General features: G+C 42.2%; 1 protein-coding gene across 4 annotated transcripts in view; it reads right to left on the reverse strand.

The window, feature by feature from the left end:
- HERC3 (HECT and RLD domain containing E3 ubiquitin protein ligase 3) overlaps positions 1–21,820 on the reverse strand; it is a 46,286-nt gene that overhangs the window by 13,632 nt on the left and 10,834 nt on the right. For all 4 annotated transcript variants that reach the window (XM_088163996.1, XM_088163999.1, XM_088163998.1 and 1 more), the window contains 15 exons: positions 13,996–14,155; positions 12,880–12,956; positions 12,034–12,255; positions 9,949–10,040; positions 8,944–9,074; positions 7,950–8,110; positions 7,373–7,449; positions 6,475–6,599; positions 5,877–5,936; positions 4,131–4,242; positions 3,399–3,588; positions 2,109–2,272; positions 1,529–1,642; positions 267–290; positions 90–179 (listed from right to left, as the gene is read on the reverse strand). In XM_088163996.1, coding sequence (XP_088020122.1) covers positions 90–179; positions 267–290; positions 1,529–1,642; positions 2,109–2,272; positions 3,399–3,588; positions 4,131–4,242; positions 5,877–5,936; positions 6,475–6,599; positions 7,373–7,449; positions 7,950–8,110; positions 8,944–9,074; positions 9,949–10,040; positions 12,034–12,255; positions 12,880–12,956; positions 13,996–14,155 — 1,799 coding nt within the window. The remainder of the gene's footprint in view (positions 1–89; positions 180–266; positions 291–1,528; positions 1,643–2,108; positions 2,273–3,398; positions 3,589–4,130; positions 4,243–5,876; positions 5,937–6,474; positions 6,600–7,372; positions 7,450–7,949; positions 8,111–8,943; positions 9,075–9,948; positions 10,041–12,033; positions 12,256–12,879; positions 12,957–13,995; positions 14,156–21,820) is intronic.

Here is a 21,820-nt window from a genome sequence, read left to right on the forward strand (position 1 = left end):
TCTCAGCTAACTCCCCTTCCGTGCAGGCACCATTGCAAAAAGCAGAGAAAAAGAGATGTGTCAGGAAAATTGGGAGAGAGAACGATTACCTGCATCTGTAATTCTGCATCTGTCTGTAACATCTTGGTTTTAGCTTGAGCATCAAAGATGAAAGGGTAAGAGCAGAGAGTCACAGTGTCCTGCAAGAAAGGCAGGCAAGATTTGTTCCTATCCACAGCTTCCAGAACACTTTTTAAAATAAGAGTCTTGAGAAACAATTTTCTTACCTGCATGATGGATGGCCTTACTTTCTGTGAAAGAAAAAGAGAAGTATGAAAATCTTTTTCAATTTTGTGGGGTTTTTTTGGATGGACTAGTCCAAAGGTGACCCAAAGTAAATTTTCCTCCTTTGAGACCAACAACCCATTTTTCTTCCTCTTAAAGAAAAGCATGAGAACTTCCTTCTCAAGAAAATGCACAAGTCTAATTCAAAACATGAACATCAAACATTACTAAGAGGACTGAATCCTGTATTAGTCTGCCATGAGTAAAACTTGCTCTTATGAAGAGTAACAAAGGCAGAAACCACATGAAACAACAGGAGAGACCATAAGGCCACTACATTGTGATACAGGAACACTCCTGCAATGCAAATTACTTGTCATTAGCCATATTGACACATTTTTAACTATCCCTTACATAAATTTAAGTCAGTACTTTATTGTTCTCCTCACTAAAGGTAAGCACACAGCAGCGCTATTTAAATGATGTAAAGCAGAGGATGGGGACACAGCACGCACAACACTTACAAAGCCCATGAAAACACACACAAAGTTATCACTACAGTCAGGTTTTACACTTGTAGCATCCCTTGGCAGATGTTTTCTGGTGTTTTTTTACACTTGTGATTCCTTTTTCTGCTATAATTAAATAATCTCACCGGGTTCCCACAAAGCATATTCCAGCCCTCAGTTTAGTTATCTCCTTTCTTACAGATGGGAAAGTGAGACATAAAAGAGGTGAAGGGTCTTACCCAAGATCACCCAGCAGGTTACTGGAAGAGCCAGGAATAGAACCCACATCTCTTGAGGCTTGGTTCAGTCCCCTAGCCAGAACGCCACACTGCCTCCTCTTACAGAGCAACATTTTAACATCACTGGCTACATTATTCACAATACCTGCCTAAACAGCAGAAGTAAAGGGCAAAAATTATAATTTTAGAATACAGGACTTGGCTCCTGAGGTCTTGATTATATTAAAAGGATCCAGTGTCTGAATTAATCCCCTTGTGCAAAGACTGAATGAAATTCACATGAATAATCACAGAGACTGTTGCAAGCTTTGGTTAAATATTGCTAGCTCCAACTCTTTTGACAGCCTTTTCATTTTTCAGTCAATTTTGTAAAGCACTCAGATCTGAGTTATTTAACATACAGAAGCTCCTACACTGAATACATTACGCTCTCATTAAGGATATTGGAAATACAGATCTACAGCCAGAAACACAAACATGGACAGTTATTTCATCACTGTACATAAAACCTCTTACCATTCCAGCCTGGTGCAAAAACCACATGAGATAATCCTCCTGAATGTCCACCAAGCTGGAAATCTCAGGGATATAAAACTTATCATATTCTACATGTTTAACTTTCTGATTCACCTAGTGAAGAGAACAGATGGAAATATTTGACATATTTTAACATATTTTCAGGTTTGCTTTCATAAATTCAGTTATAGCAGTTTGCAACAAAAGAACAAAGTTTTGCAAACAATACACAATCTCTTATGTTTTGGTACAAACCAAGAAGAATCAAATAGAACCTCTTTATAACTTTAGTTTCCTCTCCTCCTCACCCCGACCACCCAGCAACAACACAGTGAGAGCAGAGACCATAATGGGACAGGTGTTTGTGATGCCAGAGTGCATGGCCCAGAAGCAGCCTTCTTTAGGGTAACTTTAGTCTTTGAGACAGGACTAAACAATCTTCAAGAATCTTGGACTTAGGAAAGCCACTAGCATCTTTCCCACGTTGTGACTTGATGGACAGTGACACAGCTCATGACTGGCAAAGGACAGACAAGACTGAATCATCTTGAGCCAGTGCATGCCCAGGCTTTCCTCTCACCTTGTGGAGTTTCTCCAGAAGCCTAAGGGCAGCTGTAATGTAGCTGCTGAACAGGACTGGGATCAGCAGTGTCTTCCTTCCACTGAGGAGGTAAACCACTGCCCCTTTATAGAGGTCCACAAGCCTGAGGAAGTATCTTGGGCACACCTGAGACCACCAGTTATCTGGAAAGCAGAAGACATCAATATAAACCTTAGTCAAAGGCCACAGCATTCCCTATATAAGGGGTTACAACTGAAAAAAAGTGGAATACACCTGAAGACTCTTTCAAAAAACTTCCCTATTCCTGCCCTAGCTGTAGCAACAAGAAAGTGAGGCAGAGTCATACCAGAATACCAGAAATTGAAAAGCTCCTCCCTTTCCACTCTCATGCAGCCACACCAGCCATTACCCAGCCCAAACCCTGATCCGGTGAGAAACTGAATTTGAAGTTTTTCCAGTCTTTAATTCAAGACACTGTTTCAAGTATCTGGCATTCAGGATACTGTGATCTTGTGGGCAAACATCTATCTCTCAGGAGTGACAAGGAGTGACAAGTGCCTGGGCAATTCTCTGTAGCACCACATCCTTTTCTAGCAGGTGTCAGAGCGTGTGTCCTCCACATCTGCACTAAAGGATGAACTCCCCCTCTTTAGAGAGGCTGATTTCTTTCTTGCCAAGGACAGGTAACCCTTACTTTCCCCTGAAGGGACCTGGACTATTAGCTTCTTTCCTAGAGCCAATCACCTGTGAAGTAAAAGCTAAGAGTCTAGGATCCTTCTGGAGGTCTGAATGCATCACATGGCATTTTACATGATAATATCAGGTTTAGTATAAGACAGCCTTAAGAAACAGAGTAAGATAACAAGAACAGTAGTAGTTTAACAAATGTGAGTAACAATCATTAAGCAGCATATGTTCTATTCAGTTTAAAATAAGCTCAGAGGAAAATACATTAGAAATTAAGACTCAGAAGTGGGAGAAGAGTTTAAGTGTTCAGCTTAGTCACAGACCAAGGTTTGTCTGCATCTTGTAAAGGACAAAATAATTCAATATTATATTTAGTATTCTTTTTTTATCTTATACAGAAAAGATATTCTAAAGTGATCAATAGCTGATCAAATTTATGAGAATAGGATAATTAATCTTCATGACATACAAAAATCTATGTCTCTGTAGAGGAGTTTATCTGGAACTGAGTCTCTGAATGTGGGTAAATTAGTTAAGGTAAATTAGATTAACCTCCCTAGTAAGTGTTCTTTGAAATTATATTTTACTTCTAAATGAAAACAATTCTTAAATGACACTTACCAAGCACTTTGCTGGGGTTGGTGTCCAGGCGCAAAATAGCCATCGCTAGAGGAAGTGTCAGAGAGATGTAATATTTGGAGTCTTGGAATGGTGGGAATTCTGGGAGAATCAGATAGATCCTCATTGCCTCAACATCTGGTGGAGAGCTGGACAGCTGAGGAATCAAAAAGCTTTCGAAGCTCTTCAGTATCTACAGAGAAAACAAACCAAAAAAGAAAACTTACCCTGAGTGATAGAGCAGCTACAATGTAGATTAAGTTTAAGGGCTGATGAAATGGTAAAAAACCCTGTTTTACAAGTCAAGCCCAGAGTGAAAAAACCCAAAACTATAAATATCATAGTTTAAAGTGGCAAGGGGTACATGTATGCTTTTATCCCACAGCTCTGCATTTGTGAAATAAATTCTCTGAGTTACAAGAAATTATACAACCATGAAGTACTCAACTCCTGACAGATACACAATAATTACAAATATAACATACATAGAGCTTATTTCAGCAGACATTCAAGTAGTAAATGCCATGAGATAAAACTTGTTTTTAAATAAAAGCCTTGGAAACACATTCTGAGGAGGTCAAAATCAGCCCAGGTCAAAAGAGAAGTACCATTAAGCGTCTGGCTTTTAGCTTTGCAATACAACCTTTTCCCAACGATGCTGCTGGAACTTGCATGTTAGAGAAGGACAAAGCCCCAATTTCCCCTCTGAATATCCAAATCTCAGAAGTGCTATACCTGCTCTAGGAGAACGGAGTGCTGAGAGTTCATCAGCTTCTCAAACAGCACTCTCGTGGAGTTCAGATCAATCCCTGGGATCTTTGGACTGGTTTTAAAATGTTCATCGATTCTTTAAAAAATAAATAACAGACAGGCATAAGTTTAAGGAAGAGACCCCATTACCTGTGTATTGACATGGCCTGAGAGCAAGCAATAGAGAAATGACCACTAGGGAATTTATAAGACTAGAAACAAAGACTCTCCCTTCAGAATTCCTCCAGGCCTTGGTTAGGGCTGGGATTCTTGCAGAGAAACACTTCATCAAAGGTGAAGTTATCCTTTGGTGTCCCCAGGACTCCTTCACTGACCTAAGAGTGCTGTATTAGACACTCTGAAGGAGAAGGCAGCTATTAAAGACAGGATGCATTTGCCAGTTTGATGGTGTGACTGTAACAACACGAGGAGCTGTAGAATGGCTGTTCCCATAACAGCACAGGCTCCAGGCTGGAAGCAGCTTCCCAGAGACACACTGTGGCACAGAGCACTTCAGGCTGTGCTCTGCAAAGGTAGTGCTCAGGCACACAGCCATGGAAAAGCTTCTCCCTCGTCTAATCCTCTAATGCAAATAGGCTACATGGCCTTAGGATATGGGAGGGATGCACTGGGGTATTTCCATCAAGTGCACCTTGACATAAGACTTCATGTATAAATGTACATAGTTAAATACAGCCTCATTTAAGGCTTCAGAATTTATCATTCGTTTGGTCAAAGATTTTCTGTAGAAGTGCTGCGCTAGCCAAGACACCACTGAAGTGGAAGAACAAGTGTATTTGGCTGATGAAGCCATAAACTCCACTCATTTCCATATTCAAAGGAGACGTGAGACTATTTAAAGTGACTCAGCAACTTGGATACCTCAACAAGGGTTTTAAACCAGCATGACACAACTCTCCTGATGCAATAACATGTTTCCTCACTAGAGAAGAAACCACTGGACAAGCAGAAAAACACCAGAATAATTAGAAAACTATCTTCTTTTTCAAGTTGCTCTTGGAATGTATTACGCAAAGATTACTCAGAATAACTAAGTTTTTCTTCACCTAGTTACAAGTCATTTACTCATCACATCATCAGAAAAATTTCTCCTCCTCATCTTATGCTGTTACCTCCTCAACATTTACAGATACAGCCAACACAAGCCTTCCCAACCCACAGCCTTTGACTCAGCTATGTGTCTTACAACCTTGTCACCACCTACTGTGGGTTACACCCGTATGAAATTCCTCCTTCTGTAAGCAGGAGCACAAAGCTTTCCACATATGATGTCACCTAAAAGGAAAGCACTTCCGTGATGCCCCTGATGTATTTTCAAGAGCAGCCTGTGTGGAACTATACTTTCACATGCACCAGCTAGCTCAGCTGGGTAAGAGACTATTCAGAAACTTGGTATCCCTAATTCCCTATTCCTATCCCTCTCTTTAATGATGTTGGTATCTGTTTCACAAGGAAGAATAACAGTTGTGGCAACTCCAAAAAATCTGTGCCTTACTTGCAGTACACCCACCATGCACTCTCCTTAACCATTTGCCTTCCTTACCCAGCTCTGACCGACCACCCACCCCTTTATGAGACATCCTCTGCCCTCATCACCTGCCTGATTAAAAAAAAAAAAAAAAAATCAAATCCCACTGCAGAAGTGAGTGAAGCAAAGAGATTCCAGTCTGCACCAAGGGAAAGCCATACATCTGGAAATCTGGCACTTACTTCTTCTCCAAGAAGCTTCCATTCCAGCAGGCAGCTGAGGACAGGATCTGAACAACATTACTGTTTGCAGCAGGAAGACAAAAGAAAACAGAGATACAGGTTATGAATGGATGCCTCAGTAAATCTCTTCATCTCTCTTCCCTTCCTTTTATGGGAAATGTCAGGATAACCCCTTTAGAGGCACAGAGGGCAAGACTTCACTCAGGATCATGTAAGGTCCCTCTTTGAAAGGAGGAATTAGTGCCTCCTTTCCACCTTTTCTGCCCTTCTCATGGCAGGCACATGGGGGAAAGAACTTAATCAGTCTGTTCACAAGTTCTTGCTGCTTTTGATGAATTTTAAGCACACAATGCAGGACAACTTTAAAATCAAGTTCCCACCCACCATCTGCAATGCTGAGGCAATCTCAAATTCCTCTGGTTTTGCTCAGAAGCTCTCACCTGGCAGCCTTGTGATTGGCAACTCCTCCCCTTGGAAACGACCAAGAACCACACTTGAAAAGGTTGCTAAATTTCAAGTGAAAGCATGGCACGGAAGCCAACAAAATTATTTAAATAGAACTTTCAACAAAAGGCTTGTCCAGTGCCACAATACCTACTTGACAGAATTAGAACTGTTCTTTTCTAAAAGCTTTTGCCTCCAGACATCTATAGTTTCATCATTTATTAAACAGGTGTAACGTGTTTCATTTATGGTCCGGAAATCATCAGCAGGCAAGGAATTCTGTGAGAAGATACAGATTTCAGCAAAGATAAGGCTTGTAAAACAGTTCCTTCCTACCCATAATTTCTGTTTTAATAAATAACTGATAGCCTCCTTAGTGTGGTCTCTGAAAAGGTTTGGTTAGAAGTTTTGTGGCATTACTAAGAAGTCCAAAATGGAAGGTATGAAAAAGTTTGAGGAAAAAAAAAGATCCTCAAATACATTTTAAAAAGAGGAAAATAAAAAAAAAAGTCAAAGTATCACTTCCTAGATGTACCAAAGCCCTCTTCAACACTGTCATACATAACTACAGGCTTAGAACAGTTATTTTCTTCCTATTTCTATGCCTCAAAAGTTTATCCCAAACACTTCTTGAAAGAAAAATGGAGACAGAAGTGGGAAAACCAATTCAGCATTCAGCCCTCCATTCAGCACTGCTTGACAAAATCCAACTGTATGTGGCTGATGGCCCTACACATCAACCATGCAGAATCCAGTGCTACAGGTGGAAAGTAGCTCCCCACTTCCAATCTGCAAAGACTGGATTCCCTTCCCTGCTGATTAAACTGGAATCAGCATCTTCCCAATAGCTTTGATTTGCCTCTAAAGAAAGGCAGCTCTCAGCCACTGAAGTTATAAACCCCTGTAACAACTGTCAGAGCTGTTAAGGTTTGTAAGGCAGAATAGAGTCCAAAGCAATACTTCCATTTCAGAAGATTTTAGCAAAAACAAAAGCTGCCTTGTGAATGCTGGGACAGGGGAGAAGACTTGAAAAGATACTTCATTTGGTTTACCTCGTATTTGGAGCAAAGCACAAATGTTTGGTCTCCTCCAGAGAAGATATGTTTAACAATGTGGTACTTACAGGCATCTGTTAGAGAAAGACACAGTTGTGTTAGAGGCTGATAAATGCAAGATCCTACCTGTACTTTCTCCCCTCCCATTTGCACTGTCAGTATAACTACAGGGAGCACCTGGGTCCTTTGAAAGCCCTGCTGCAATCAACTGGAACTCAAGCATTGTAGCCACTTTCATTAGAGGTACACAGGAGGGGAAAGTTGTAATTTTTAAACTGCAATAGGGGTTTTAAAGAGAGAACAAAGCCTTTGGAACACAGTATTAGTACAATTTCATGAAGTCTCAAGACTGTCAAATGCTGAGCTGTGCCATAAAAAGAGAAAGGGAGATGGCACACATTAACAGAGAGAGCAAAAGGTGACCTAGAAATTATCACAGTGCATTTGGGACAATAGGATGAGTTTCTTTTGGTGTTTCCAGAAATTTCACAGAACAATGTTAAGATGTCTTTAGACAGCCATGGGTGAAATTATTTATGTCCACTTGCCATTTCAAATCGAGCACAGTACATACCAGGTTTCCCTGAGAGTTGCCCATTATGAGCTGCCCAGTGACCCTTGACAGGAGAGGGACACTTTACATTGCAAGTGTGCCCTGTTCCCAGCTGGCCTCTTGTTCCACAGCCAAATGCATAGATCATTCCTGAAGAAGGCACAAAGGCTAAAGTGTGATGTCTGTAAGAGATGGGTACAGAGTTTGGACCTTGTTTAACAATAACTTTAAAAAAAAACAAGACCAAAATCAAACAAAAACAAAAAACAACAAAAAAAAACCCCCCAAACAACAACAACAAACCCCCCCACACACACAAAAAAAAAACCCAACCAAAAAACACCAAAAATCCCAAAACAACAACAAAAAACCCCCAACAAAACAGAACAAAAAAAACACACACACACACCCACAAAAAAACAAAAAACAAAACCAAAAGCAAACAAAAAAACCCCAACAAAAAACCAACAACCAAACCAAATGCAGCCTAGAACTTATTCTCGTTTCTCCTAGGCCAGAACCAGGTGCCAAGCAGCACCTTTACAGGGGTACCAATGCTCAGTTTTTGCCACCTGATGGCACCAGTTTATGGGATGGAGCCCTTTAGGTGGATGTGACAAAGAGCAGCTTGTGCCAACATGCAGCTGGTATCAGGCTCACAGTATCAGCTTAGTCATTTGCTAAGCCTGTACATTCTGAAAGGCAACAACACAGCACCAGTGCTGCTAACTCACTTTTCATTAAAGAGGCTGGAAACTTGTGACCAAAGGGGCTCCTGCTCTAAAGTCATGCTGAATTAAGTTGGGAAGGTATCTTTTACAGGTTAGAGTGCAGGGTACAACCTCAATTAAAAAACCATCTCATTTAGAGGGCCTTAAAATTCTCATGGAAAGTAAGATTTAAATTCATTTAGCTTTGACACAGAGAATGCAGAAGCAGGACTATTTCCCCCTATTTGCATGATTCAGCATTAACCTCCACCAAAGAAAAGCTTCTGACTGCACACAGGACTCACCTGCCACAAGCAATCTGGGATACCTCACTGCCCATGAGCTCAAGAACTCTTCGGGGGTTCACCTCATCATTCATGGAGTCATGGCCCAGTTGCCCACAGGAACCTGCACCGAAGGTGAACACCCCTCCACTCTGTTAGCAAATCAAACAGCAGAGTCTCCATTTAGGGACCCATAATCCAGCAGGATGTCTCTGACTCCAGTTTCAGTGTGAGCCCAAAACTTAGGCAGAAATTGATGGGGATTTTCAAAGGATTCAGAAAAGAAACTCGGGTTCTGCTAACGCAGCTATCAAATAAGCTACCTTGCCACCCATCAGAAATGAACAGAATTATCTTCTGGTATCTCTACACTAGACAAGGTCCTACAGAACTCATTTTCTACAATTGTATTTTTCCCACAGGAATCCCAAACTCAGTTGTTCAATTCATTTTACAGTGGAAAACACTGAGGCTCCAAAACAGGAAGCAACACCTACAAAGTGGCAGAGCCAAGGCAAGAACAGAGCTGCCCTCTTTCAAACCCCAGCACTGTCCTCTGGCCACTAAATTATACACCACTTGGAAGCAGCAGGTTTGGAACTGAAAACCTCTTGTAAATATTGTGACTACTAATGTTTAATTTAAACACTCATTCATTTTAGCTTCCATCTTATTCTGATGTACAGTATTAGTCTATTTTCAAACAAAATGCTATTTTCACCCCTTTGGATGTGTGTTTGTTATATTTTGTCCTTCCAAAGCTAATATTTTCAAGTGATTTACCTGAGTTTTGCTATTCCTTGCCGTGGATTATTAACATCTTCAGCTTCAAAACCAGCAAAGGATCATGATGGCAATGAATCTCAGAATAAATAATTAGGCTATACTTTCCACTTAGTTTCTTTTACTGGGATCAGAAGGAACACAGTAAGTCGATCTGTGTCTTTCTACCATTACACAGAAAACTACTGTGAAACCATCAGGCAGGTGAGACAATGGCCAGGGTTCCCAGGTGAGCATCTTTACCTTTGTCAGGACTGCTGTGTGTTCCTCTCCACAGCTGATGTACACAACCTTCTGAGACCGCAGCAGCTTCACGTGACAAGGGGACTCTCTGTCTGTAAAGAAGTCAAAGGAAATATAGCAGCTGTTTCATAAACACAAACCTGCATGTCCACGGAATGCACTGTCAGTCTGATTTTCAGACATGGTCTATGAGCACAAGGGAAACTTCAACAACTGTGGCGAAGAAGGCCCCACATGTCCTTGAGCACTTCACTGCTGCTTTTCCCCTCAAATTCTTAAAAGACTTGATTGACTCAAACAAAATTGTCCAGAGCAAGAATGCACATGTTGATTATCTTGTATAAATTCAACATGCACTTGCTGTTTGGGAGATATGGTGAGTGCAGCCTAGATACACCTACCTTCAGCTTCATGCTCCATTTCAGACTCCTCAGGGATGACTGCAAATACTTGTTTCCAAAACCTTATTTAGACCTTTTCCATACAGTACAACCCAGACACGTGGGAGACACTTGTGCAAGACACAAGGTAAGCCGAATCCCAATGTGTATTTAAATACTCAGCTTTCCTTCTGTGGTCATCCTTTAAGCAGAAGATCCTTCTACTTGCAAAGGCTAATCACTACCAACCATTAAGTGATGCTTTTCTCCTTCACTCTGCCATCCCTAATCATTTCAAGTCTGTCTCCCAGGGATGAATACAGTAAAAATAAAAGCTAAGCTCTTCAAGGAGCAGAAAGCACCACAAAACAATTAGATATTAGGGGGAGCAGCTGCTTATTTCATACTAACAAAAAGTTGGGTTCCTACCTATAGAAGTTGCCGATTTCTTAAGATTCTCATCTAAGGATTTGTAAGGTGCTTTTTTACTGGATAGTGAAAGAAAAACAGTCACATTTCCGTGAGTTTAGAATTCAGAGTATATTTTTGGTTTACTTTTTTCTGTATTTTAGCACTCTGATCTTTCTTTGCACAGGAATGACACTTCTCTCTACAGCACAATTGTTAATAATAACAGTGTTGCAGAATACCCATGTTTGCAGACCTTGCTGTTCATGTTTGACAAGTATAATTCACACTGTGTTACCATGATTCACTTACCATAAATACCACATATTTACTACAACACCAGGCACTGAGGGGGAAGCAGAATATGATCCCTGGCCAGCACCACCCACAAGCTGATACCTATTCTGCTCGTTTAAGATTAGCCCCGTGTCAGTGTAAGCCTCTCATATGTAAACTGCAGCTTTGTTTTAATTAGAAGCATTTATCTGCCAATCTACATGGAAAGGACACTGCTGCTCTTCTAGTAGATCAGTCCTGCTTTACAGACAGTACAAGGTATCTAGGTGCATGCTAGGTATCACATCTACACTCAGTAACTTGCCTAGATACTCAAATCCGCTCAGGAATTATGCAGAAACCAATAAAGAAATCAAGTTCCAAATCTTGATTTGAAAGCTCCAAAGAAAATCTTTTATTCGCTTGTTTTATTCCAAAAAGTTAAGCGTGTGTAAACACACAACAAGCAGAAGAGATCTGGGCTTTTCAGACTAGCACCTGAGAAAACTACCATTGGCCCTATGTGTCTGGTAAACTGTGCAACAAATAAACTAGACAACATTTTACAATACTGAGATATTCAGTGTTGCCATCATTTTGTAGCATATAGATGCTCACCAGTCAAAACCATGTTGGGAAATGAGGAGATGGGTTCAGCCTGCTGTTCTGCAGGGAAAGCCTTTGCTCCAATCAACTTCAAACAAAATATGGGCAAAGTATTTTTGAGAAGAGGAAGAAAGAATGAGCACTTTCTTTGATATTTGCATGTTGACACTCACACTTGAAAGACCTCTCTTTTTAACCCTCTTCACTTAAATTAACACCCACAAGGGGAAAAAACACGTTTCTATTTCTACTAAGTATGAAAAGCCTGTAGATACAGACTTTCTCTGCCATCTCGTCCCAGGAGGAGCTGCTGGGTGTTACAGACCCACTCACTAAAAATACACTGTCAATGCAACAGGAGACACCAGGCCAAAGGAATCTATCCTTCTTTCACCTAGAAGCATGATTTTCATACCTCGTTCATCACTTAGTCCCAGCTGTCCTGAACTGTTCTTCCCCCAGCCAAACACAGCTCCTGAGAGAGAAAGGGCAAAACTGTGGGCTCCACCTGCAGCAACCTGAGCCAAAGGGATCCCATCTAGAGACTTGACACGCTGTGGGCTGGCTTGGGAGGGACATTCTTTGCCCAAGCCCAGCTGGCCATAGCTGTTCTGCCCCCATGTGAAGAACTGGCCATCTGAAACAAGGAAAAAGAGAGAACGGTTGGGTGAAAGTTAGCCAACAGAAAAACAAGTTTGCCAAAATTAAAAAGAAACAGTTCTGGAGGTTTTGCTCCCACCCAAGCCTCATGATGAAAAAAATCAAAAGCAAAAACAAGAGAGTAATTATTTATTTTCAAAAAAAGAAAAAAAGCATGGCCTGAAGCCACCAGGCAAATAAACACACAAGCAACTAAGTGCAAAATACAAAATGCAACTGCTGTAACAAACAGTACAACAAAAAACATTTCACACAAAACTCCACATCTCACACAGAAGAGTAACAGCCATGGAAAATTTCAACACAAAGAAATTAATTACACACATTTTTCTAAATCAGGATGGAAAGCTTTCAAGCACTCCTGCCATCATTCACCAGTGAAACAGTGGGTGGCCCGTGTGTAATGTTTTCTTTCTTCACAATATTGGCAAAGCTCTTCCTCAGTATTCATGGTACCTGATCCAGTTTACAGCATCCCATTTGGCCCAAAAGCAGTCAGGACATGGGATGTCCGTGATTTATTATGCAGAAATATGCAGTCTTGGACACTGTGCAAAATAACAGCACAAATTTTGATAATTAATAATGGATGCTACAGTACCTGCTGCCAGAGCCAGGCAATGCCAATTTCCACAGGAAACCTGCAGTATCGTCTGTTGGTTCAATTTCTTTATCAACCTAAAGATGACAACACTATTTTAGAATAAGTGTCCACAAATCACCTTAGACAAAAATTAGCATTTACACTCAGATGTTTGTTGTATGTATACACAAAATCTATAGTTTTGAGACTGAGGAACAGTGCCTTGAAGGCAATACAGATCCATACACAATAGATGCAAATCTGTGGAGACCTCTAGACACTTGACTAGTAACTCAACTACATTTCCTGCTATAACACTGAATCCAACCATCTGGAAATGGTGAAAATAGCTGGTTCTTGGCATCTATTTCACTATTCTTTTTCAGGCATTGACATTTTTCATGCTGTTATGGGCCTAGCAGTTCCAGTGAGTTACAGCACCAAACCCTCTTCAGTGCTTTGTACAGAGAATAGCATGTCAAAGGTTCAAGTTATTCCACAAAAATGTTGTTTTTAAAACGGCACTATCACATTGCTATATGAGCCCCTCTGTTTTATCAGAACCACATGCAAGTTAAGGGCTGTCTTCCCACAGAGTCCTTCAGCTCAAACATGAATCTTTTGTAATTGAAACTCTTCCTTTAAATACTGTTTTGACAATGACAGCCATCCTAGAGAGACATCTCAAACTTCTGCTCTGCAGCGGCAGACCAAATGAGAGACTGCATCTGTTGTTAACACAGCATGATAAAACACCATGAAGTACAAACAGCATTTCTGGTTTTAAGTACTCTTTCATGCACCTCCTTTTCCTGTACAAAACATTGTGGCATTTTCTGTACTCATTGTGGCATTTTTCACGGAGGAAGCTAAGCACACTCCAGTTTTCTTTTCCATACCTCAACCATCCATGGGTAGAAGGTCTGTTCTGCCCAAACCTCCTGAGGACTTGCAGTGCTCAGGATGCAGCAGAACAGCAGTGAGAAAAAGCAGAAGGAACTTTCTTCATCCCAACATGAGAAGGGACCTAATCCTGCCAGACTGAGAGAAAGTAACCCTCCCAAGGTGAGCAACCCTTGATGCAGCACCTCCAAGGAGCTTCCCTGAGGAAAGCTGACCCTGGTAAATGCCTACCTGGGCACTGTCACTGCATCTTCTATAGTGGTGAGCCCCAGCTGTCCGTCGCTGCCGGCGCCCCAGGAGAAGAGCTGGCCCTGGTCACTGAGGGCCACGCTGTGGGACTCCCCACAGGCCACATGCACGATGTGCTGCCCAGCCAGCGCCCCAATTTGCTCTGAGGAAACACAGGGAAAGCATCTGTGGTCACAGCACTCATCTCACAGCAACACACAGGCACCAAGCCTGGGCAAACGTGCACGCAAAGCCACGGGGTGAGTGTGCTGATCCCCAATTGAGTTTTAAAACAAGTCCAACAGGAGAAAAAGCACCAAGTTTACTGAAAATGTGTTGCTGCTGAGCTCTTCTTGAGAGACTGATTTGAAGATCACAGGAGGCAAGGAGGTATATATGCCTCAAGCACAATGACAGCCAGCCTCAGAGACACAGGAAAACCTATCAGGTTATTCAGGAACAGATATCCCAGATTTAAGGTTTCCCCGCTCAGTTTTGATTCAGGGATCATCCAACACTGAGAAGACAGTAGACCCTGCAAAACATATTTGACCTTCCACAGCTCTCATGTCCAATGAAGATGAGTCATCCACAAAGCTGGATGTCATCCACAACCCATCCACCACACCTTGATTTATTGCTTGGTGTGTATGTGTTACAACACCTTCCATGCTAATCTTGGAACAAGTTTGAACCTATCAACCTATTACTATCACTGTCAAACACCCATTTAAAAAAGTGCCATAAAAAGGAAGAAAAATGAAATGAAATCATATTTTTTTTAAAAAAATCATCACTCAAGTCCTCCGGAAGATAACCCTCAACTGGACTTTCATCATTGCATCATGTTATGCAACTGAAGCAGGTTTGACAACTACTCTAAAAACATCTATAACCAAATCTTACACATTACACAATTTTTACAAATGGGCATGAAAAAAAGTCTTGCTTTTCAACAAAACATTGGAAATACTACAAAACTGATGGCAAAGCTCCCTGCATGCCAGATAGAAGCAAAGTTGTTTTTCTTTTTCTTCCCTGAACAAATCCAAATGTTCCAGGTGGATAAAGAAAGATTTCACCCTGTAAGCTACAAGGCAGTGATCAGTATTACTGAAATCCCACTTGCCTGGGACATGAGAGGAAAGGGTCATTACAAGTCATTCCATGAAAATGATACCACACATCACAAGGCATTCAGAATCATTAACACACTTAGCACCAAAACCTGCTTACCAATTACTCTACATGTCTTAAATGAGCGTAGAAAAAGGTACCCCTAGGAGGGCTTGCCTTCTATGTCTAGGAATGAGAAAATGAGGAGAAAAATCCCTAATGGATGCTATTGAAGAAAAAGGTGACAACTATTTAAATACATATTCTAGCTGAGGAAAATGCCCCCTGAACATGTGCTTCATTTCACTCAGAATACTTAATGGCAACAGAGGTGCAGTTAACAAGTAACAAGCACAAAAACATCTTAGGAGGGCTTGAGATCTGCCACCCCACAAAACCTTTGGTCCTGTGGCTCTTTCCAGCAGTACTAATTTCACCCAGTCCCACTGCCAGTGCAGAGACACAGCCAGGTTTGAGGGTGGTAACTCAATTTAGACACACAGCTTCCCACTTGGGCCCACAAGCACCCAACTATAGCACTGCTTGGCGGTCTGGTTTATATTCATTTACATATGTATATAAATGAGGGAACCTATTTTTATCTGAGAGCTCTAAACAACCAGCAGCTGTAAAGGCTGATCAAGGTCAATGACAAACAGCAGACAAGGTATTTCAGTAGCACATATGACTCTGGTCTCTTCCTCTCAGACATCCAGCAAGACAAACATTACCTGCTGCACTTTGGCCAACACACACCTAAGTTCAGACAGGTGTGCTTCTGTACCGGGACCTGAAGGTCCAGAACTAAAGCTGCTGCTGGAGAGGATCACGCCATCAAAAAGAGAGGAGGATGAAGCCATCCACTTCTCCAAGGAAAACCTTTTGATTTATGACCCCATCACTTCACCCTTGCTCGAAGGGTACACTGAGACTTGGCTGTTACCCAGAGCACCTGAGCCCCTAAAAGTGGTCACAAAATCACCAGCCAGCCTCACTTCCAAAGCCGCTCCCTGCACACTGCCAAACGCTCCAGGGGACATCATGAGTCTGACAAAACAGCAAATATGGACAATATGGGATGCGGGGGCACCCATAGCAGAGACTGTTTCACTACCTGCAGGCATGTAAAACACTTCCCTGGGAAAGCAGTATTTGTCACAGTAAGTCTTATTTCCTGCAGGAGCTGACCCTGAATCACTGAAGCACCTTGGGGAGGTGACAGAAGACACCAGTGACCAAAGATTAGCTGGAAGAGGCAGGATTCTGACTGCAGTAGCACTGCAAATAGAGAAAGAGTGCCTTGAGGTATGGGGCTGTGGGAAGGACTTCACACACTGGGACATTGAGAGGACACCCAATAGGTTTAGAAATCCGAGGTTGTTTCGGTCCCCTCTGGCTCCATCTAAAGTTTAATTTGGCAACATAAATGTGACCTTGCTGTGTGTGCCATCCCAAGAAACAAATAAATACCAACTTGTTTTGAAAGGCTGCCCTGTGTCACTGAAAGCCTTCAGTGACTGGACTGCTCACCAATAGAACAGAGTACAGTCTCACCTGGATAATCACAGACAGAAAAAACCCATGCCTGTATTGGAGATGAAGCTCTTTGCCTTTAGAAAGGTGCACGCCCATCTTACCACAATACATTCCTAAGACCCTGTCAATAGCAGTTTGCCTGAAAAGTCATTAAGAAATGCAAATGCCAAATAGTTTTAAGTTTTATACACTCACATGTGTTTCTTTTCAGAGAAGGAAAAAAGCCAGCCTTCTCCTGGGATCACAGGCTGCCCAGGCAGTCCAACAAGGGTCCCAGTTCAGTCAGCTGCCAAATCACTGAATGTCTCATCTCTCAGCTTACATGGGATATCAAAAACATCTATCTGACAACTACTTCTTTGTTGACCTCCCATTCCTTCCTCACATCAAAATATTAGAAGTTTTAGTGGTTGGTGTACATTTAACTTCCAAAGCATCACAACACCATTATTCACTCCTTAGAGAAGATCTATCACTGCACTGAGATGAAGAGTACAAAAGGTGAAGTTTATTCTTAGTATTGTGTCTTTTGTAACTGATGAATAAAACCAGTCAAGTGGGGCTTAACAGGCAAAATTATCTACAAAGCTAAGCAGAACAAAACCCTGAAAGCAACAGGGAAGGGCTGAAGCAGTTATGCAATACAGTGTTTCAACACCTCATAAACTTTCAAAAAACAAACAAAAACCCTTAAGTGCCAAGACTGACACAATCTTTTCTTCCTGAAGCTGTCAGCTGTCTCAAAACAGCACCAATGCTTAGAAGTCATTTATCAGTTCTTCATATCTGGTGGAGTTTCAGCTTTGATTTCTCTCTTCTGTCACTTTAACCTGTGGATCTCAACACAAAAAGGTGTATCAAGATTTGACTTTTTCTGGTTTTAACTCCTTAGATCCTTTCATAAAATACACTACAGTAAAGAACGAAGCAAACTATTCAGGACAGCCCATAGGTGAATGGTGACAGGCCTGCTTCTCAGGACTGCTCTTGGGTTTTCTTGGTTTGCAAGGACACTCCAGCAAAAGTTGAGGATAGGTGGTGTGTGTTTCTACAGCTCAACTTTCTGTCAATCAGTGTACTTAGCTAGAAGGTTTGGGAATGGCAGTAAAGCTGGGACAAGAATGAAAACCCCTGACAAGCCCACCATTAGTCCATAGCTTTCCTATTTATAAAACAGGACCTATCCTTTGCCTCCACATCTTCGGAAAGCTTTACAAGATCTTCCATGTCTGCAACGGCTAGAAGCACAAAGCACTCATTTATACTGCTCTAATTAGAATGCACAGCCAATGAATGATTAATTAGCTTTCCTACTCCTAGTCATTTTATCAGAGAGTTGGTACACCCTGTCTATGTATAGCTTCCAGCTGCTCACAAGACAGACTTTTGCTGGAGGACGGGGCAAGATCCTCCAGCCATATGTGTACCAGGATGTACAGGAACAGCACCAGATGGCTTCTACTGCCTGGAAACTGCAGAGAGCCCATCAGCCCTGAGGTTACACCTTCAGTGGCAAAATCTGCATTTCTGGTCAGAAGAATCTATGTTTTGGAAGAGTTTCAAGTGATTTCAGTCTGCTTGGACATCGGACCAAAACTCTTCATTGCCTCCCCAGGTTGACAATAACCAACTCAGAGCATTTGCTCATCTTGGCTGTTGGTGTCTGCAAGGAAAGTGTCACAGATTCTCAAAAATACGTGTCTTACTAGCTTGCCCAGGTAAGAGATGGTGGTAGAAACACAGGGAAGAGAGAAACAGGTAAGCTAAGGTAAGAAATTCCTCTAGGTTAAATGTTAGCAGCTTGCAAGTCTGAGGACAGATGAACCAACTTCTTTGCATTGCCATGCTTGTTAATATAGTCCACCTCCACAATGAGGACAGGTGAGCATTGTGCAACCCAGATCTAAAAATCAGAAGTGTGAAATACAATGTTTCAATAAACAAGGCAGCTGAATATTTATTCAGACACTAACAGCGACCTAAATTTCACCTGTATAATCTTTCTATTCTCTGAGTACTGAAAAGCTTTAATTCTTACAGGAAAGGAGCAGAGTTCTCTACTTTTGGAAATGAATTGCATCAACACATTAAACCATGTAACAAGGTGACATAACAGCATTAGCACTTAGGAAAGCCTGATTCAACAGCCAAAAACTCCATAAAAATCTGCTACTGCCTTCAACAAGCACCACAAGAAAAGCAGAAAAACATCATGGTCCAGACTCATCGGTCACCACCATCTTATTAAGCCACTGTACAAAAAGCAAGTAAGCAACAGTGGATCTACCAAACACCCTGACAAGGTTTTTATATCTTAATTAGTAAACTTCAGCTGACTCCCCAGTCTCCAATGGCACATCCCAAAGGCATTTCTGCATATGGATATCCTGGCTCTACTTCCAGGTTGTGATGAGCGTCATGATTTCAGTCCTACTGAAGTCAGCTGAATATTAAAGCATGTCTAAGTGTTTTAAAGAAACAGGAAAAAGAGAAAACCAAAGTGCAACAATCAAAATGCTTGCCATTTAAAGTGCACTAAGAGAGAAGGTACCTCCCTCCCCTTACAAAAGTTTCCTTCTTTTGTCAGCATAACTTCCATATCCCAGCTATCCACTGTTTTTATCAGTATTAGCAGTAAAATACCAGCTATTTAACCAGTAGCAGCACAAGTACACTCACCAGCTTTTCCAGAAAACATCATCCCCAGTGGAAGTGTGATTCTGCCACCTGGAAACTGGTAATTGGGGAGGGGGAAATCATGGTGTTTGCCATGGCATTTTTGCCCCTTCCCCTCTCCCTTAAAGCTCCCAAGAAGGACCCTCTGATTTCCCTCCGCCCACTTTCAACTCTGACCACCTTGGCATCCCACATTCCAAGCTGTCACGGGAAACATTTGGAGTACTGGATCAGGAAGAAGAAACCAGACTCTATAAAGCACTTAAACTAAACACAGACTTCACAAAGCTGTCATGTGCTTTTTGAAAACATAATCTAACCCAGTCAGCTAAAACTGCTCCTGTGGCTTCACTCACACCACCTCTGCAGGCTGTGGTTTGTCAGCAGTCAAATCAGAGGAGGGTGCACAGGGAGGAGGCCAGGGTTGCTGGACAGTCTCAAGAACACACCTTGGTGACTCCACAGTCTCTGGCATGGCCAGGCAGATGAGACACACAACACGTAGACAGCTGGAACCGCCCTGCCTGACACCAGCTCTGCAATTTCTCCTTCCTGCTATTCGCAGGGAATCTCTGAGAAGACAGTACATGCTTGTTACTCAAGATTATGCAACACTATTGCACACAAGGGTGCGAGAAACACTGTGCTCTGCACATGCACAGCACCAGACTACAAGAGCAAACTCCGTGGGGAGACCACATCCCCACCATATGACATCTATCCTCACTATCTGCCTGCTGCTCTCACCTACATATGGCTGGCTGCACACCTTATGCTCAAACTTCTCTTAGAATGAGGCAAAGACTTTGAAGTATGGAGCAAGCAATGTTTACATCAAAATGTAACTCCTCTGACTTTCAACACCTTAAGTTTACTATATCCATCAAGAAGGCTGGGTTTTACAAGTCCAGTTTGCAAATCTTGAGGTCTTCCTTTCCTGAACTCCATGAATGGTGCTATGCTGGCAGCAGAAAGCAGAGCAGCATGAAGAAAAGCCTGATCAGAGAGACAGACAACAGCAGTGATGAAGCTGATAAGACTCTGATAATTTGTTACAAGGGAGGAAATGTAAACAGAGAGTAGACTCACTGAACAATAAAATAAGTGAGGGGGTAAGACAGCAAAGGACAGAGGACAGACCAAAGCAGGTGACATTCTCCCAGAACACTGTTGATCACAGAGGTGGCAACACGGTCCACAGGTCAAGGCTGAGAAGCTCCAAGTAACAAAAGATTCTGCAGTCCCCTTTCATCCAGAGACATCAGTGACTCTCATTGAGATGATGGTTTACCTGCACAACACTCATTTATTTATTTAGCATGGCTACTTACAGTCTTAAATATGAGAGAGGCTGTCTCAGTTGTTAACATTGCCTTCACTTTATAAAGTTGTTTCTGGTCATGTCAAGGCAGGAATGCAAGAGCAAGAAGTGAGAGGCCACTGTGACATCCCAGGGTGTCACTTCACATATGCTTTGCCAGCTACTCTCCACAACACCTCCCCTGAGAAAGCAAAGCCCTTCCTCAAGCACAGACAGAAAGCCCTCCCCACTTTGCTGCCTTTTGTCCAGAGGACACAGCCTCCCTGAGGAGCCATAGATGCAGACTGGCATGGGCACAGACAGCTGGAGCAGGCTCCTGGGAAGGGCTGCTCAGGCACAGAGGGTTTCAGTCTGGCAAGCTTCAGCTGGCAGAGGGAAGAATTCACCTTCAGACCATGGAGGTAAACTAGTAAGGACAATTCTTTCAAAGAAGTAAAACACCATGAGTCCCTAAAGAAACACAGGTAAAACATATGTTCAGAACACCCAGAGAGAGCCCATTTTCCTCCTCAGGCTATGGCACAGAGCTGTAAAGGTGGCCATTCAGCCAGGCTTGCTGGCCACTGGCAGGCAGCACAGAAGGTGTGGCTGGTCCATGACTACTGAAAAACCCCAAGGTCCACTATGTACACCCCAGCAAATCCCACAGCTCCAAGGCAGCAAGTCCAAGGTGGGCAGGATGCACTAAACCTTGGCATGACATACTGAGGATGGCTACCAGAAGTAGAAGGGGGAATTAGGGAAATAGGTGCAAAGATGCTGGATTTGATGGGCTGGTGCCACATACTGTAAAATTGTGACACTTGAGAGCCTCACTTGTGGCAGGCCAGGCTTTGATTAAGTAATACAATTTCCAAAAGCACTCGATTTGCTCCTCGTTCTGTTCCCATTTATTTCAATCCTGCAGGCAAGACAAAGCCACACCTGCACAGTGCACACTCAGTAGAGCACCTCTACCCTTGCTTTCAAGGGCATTCTCATCAGCTTCACAAATAGTGCTTGAAAATATGTTACTGCAAATATGCATGGTGACTGGAAAAAGGGAGACAAAGAATGCAGTCCTATTAAACATTAAAAAAAGAAATTTTATTGATTTTATCTACTGGACATTCTGAGAAAAGAAGATGGGAGAATCTGTAGAATTCTTCCTGCTGAGTTTTTACAGGCAGGCAGCTGTTT

The sequence above is a fragment of the Sturnus vulgaris genome, chromosome 4 (genome assembly GCF_052056855.1).
Source record: "Sturnus vulgaris isolate bStuVul1 chromosome 4, bStuVul1.hap1, whole genome shotgun sequence".
NCBI lineage: Eukaryota > Metazoa > Chordata > Aves > Passeriformes > Sturnidae > Sturnus > Sturnus vulgaris.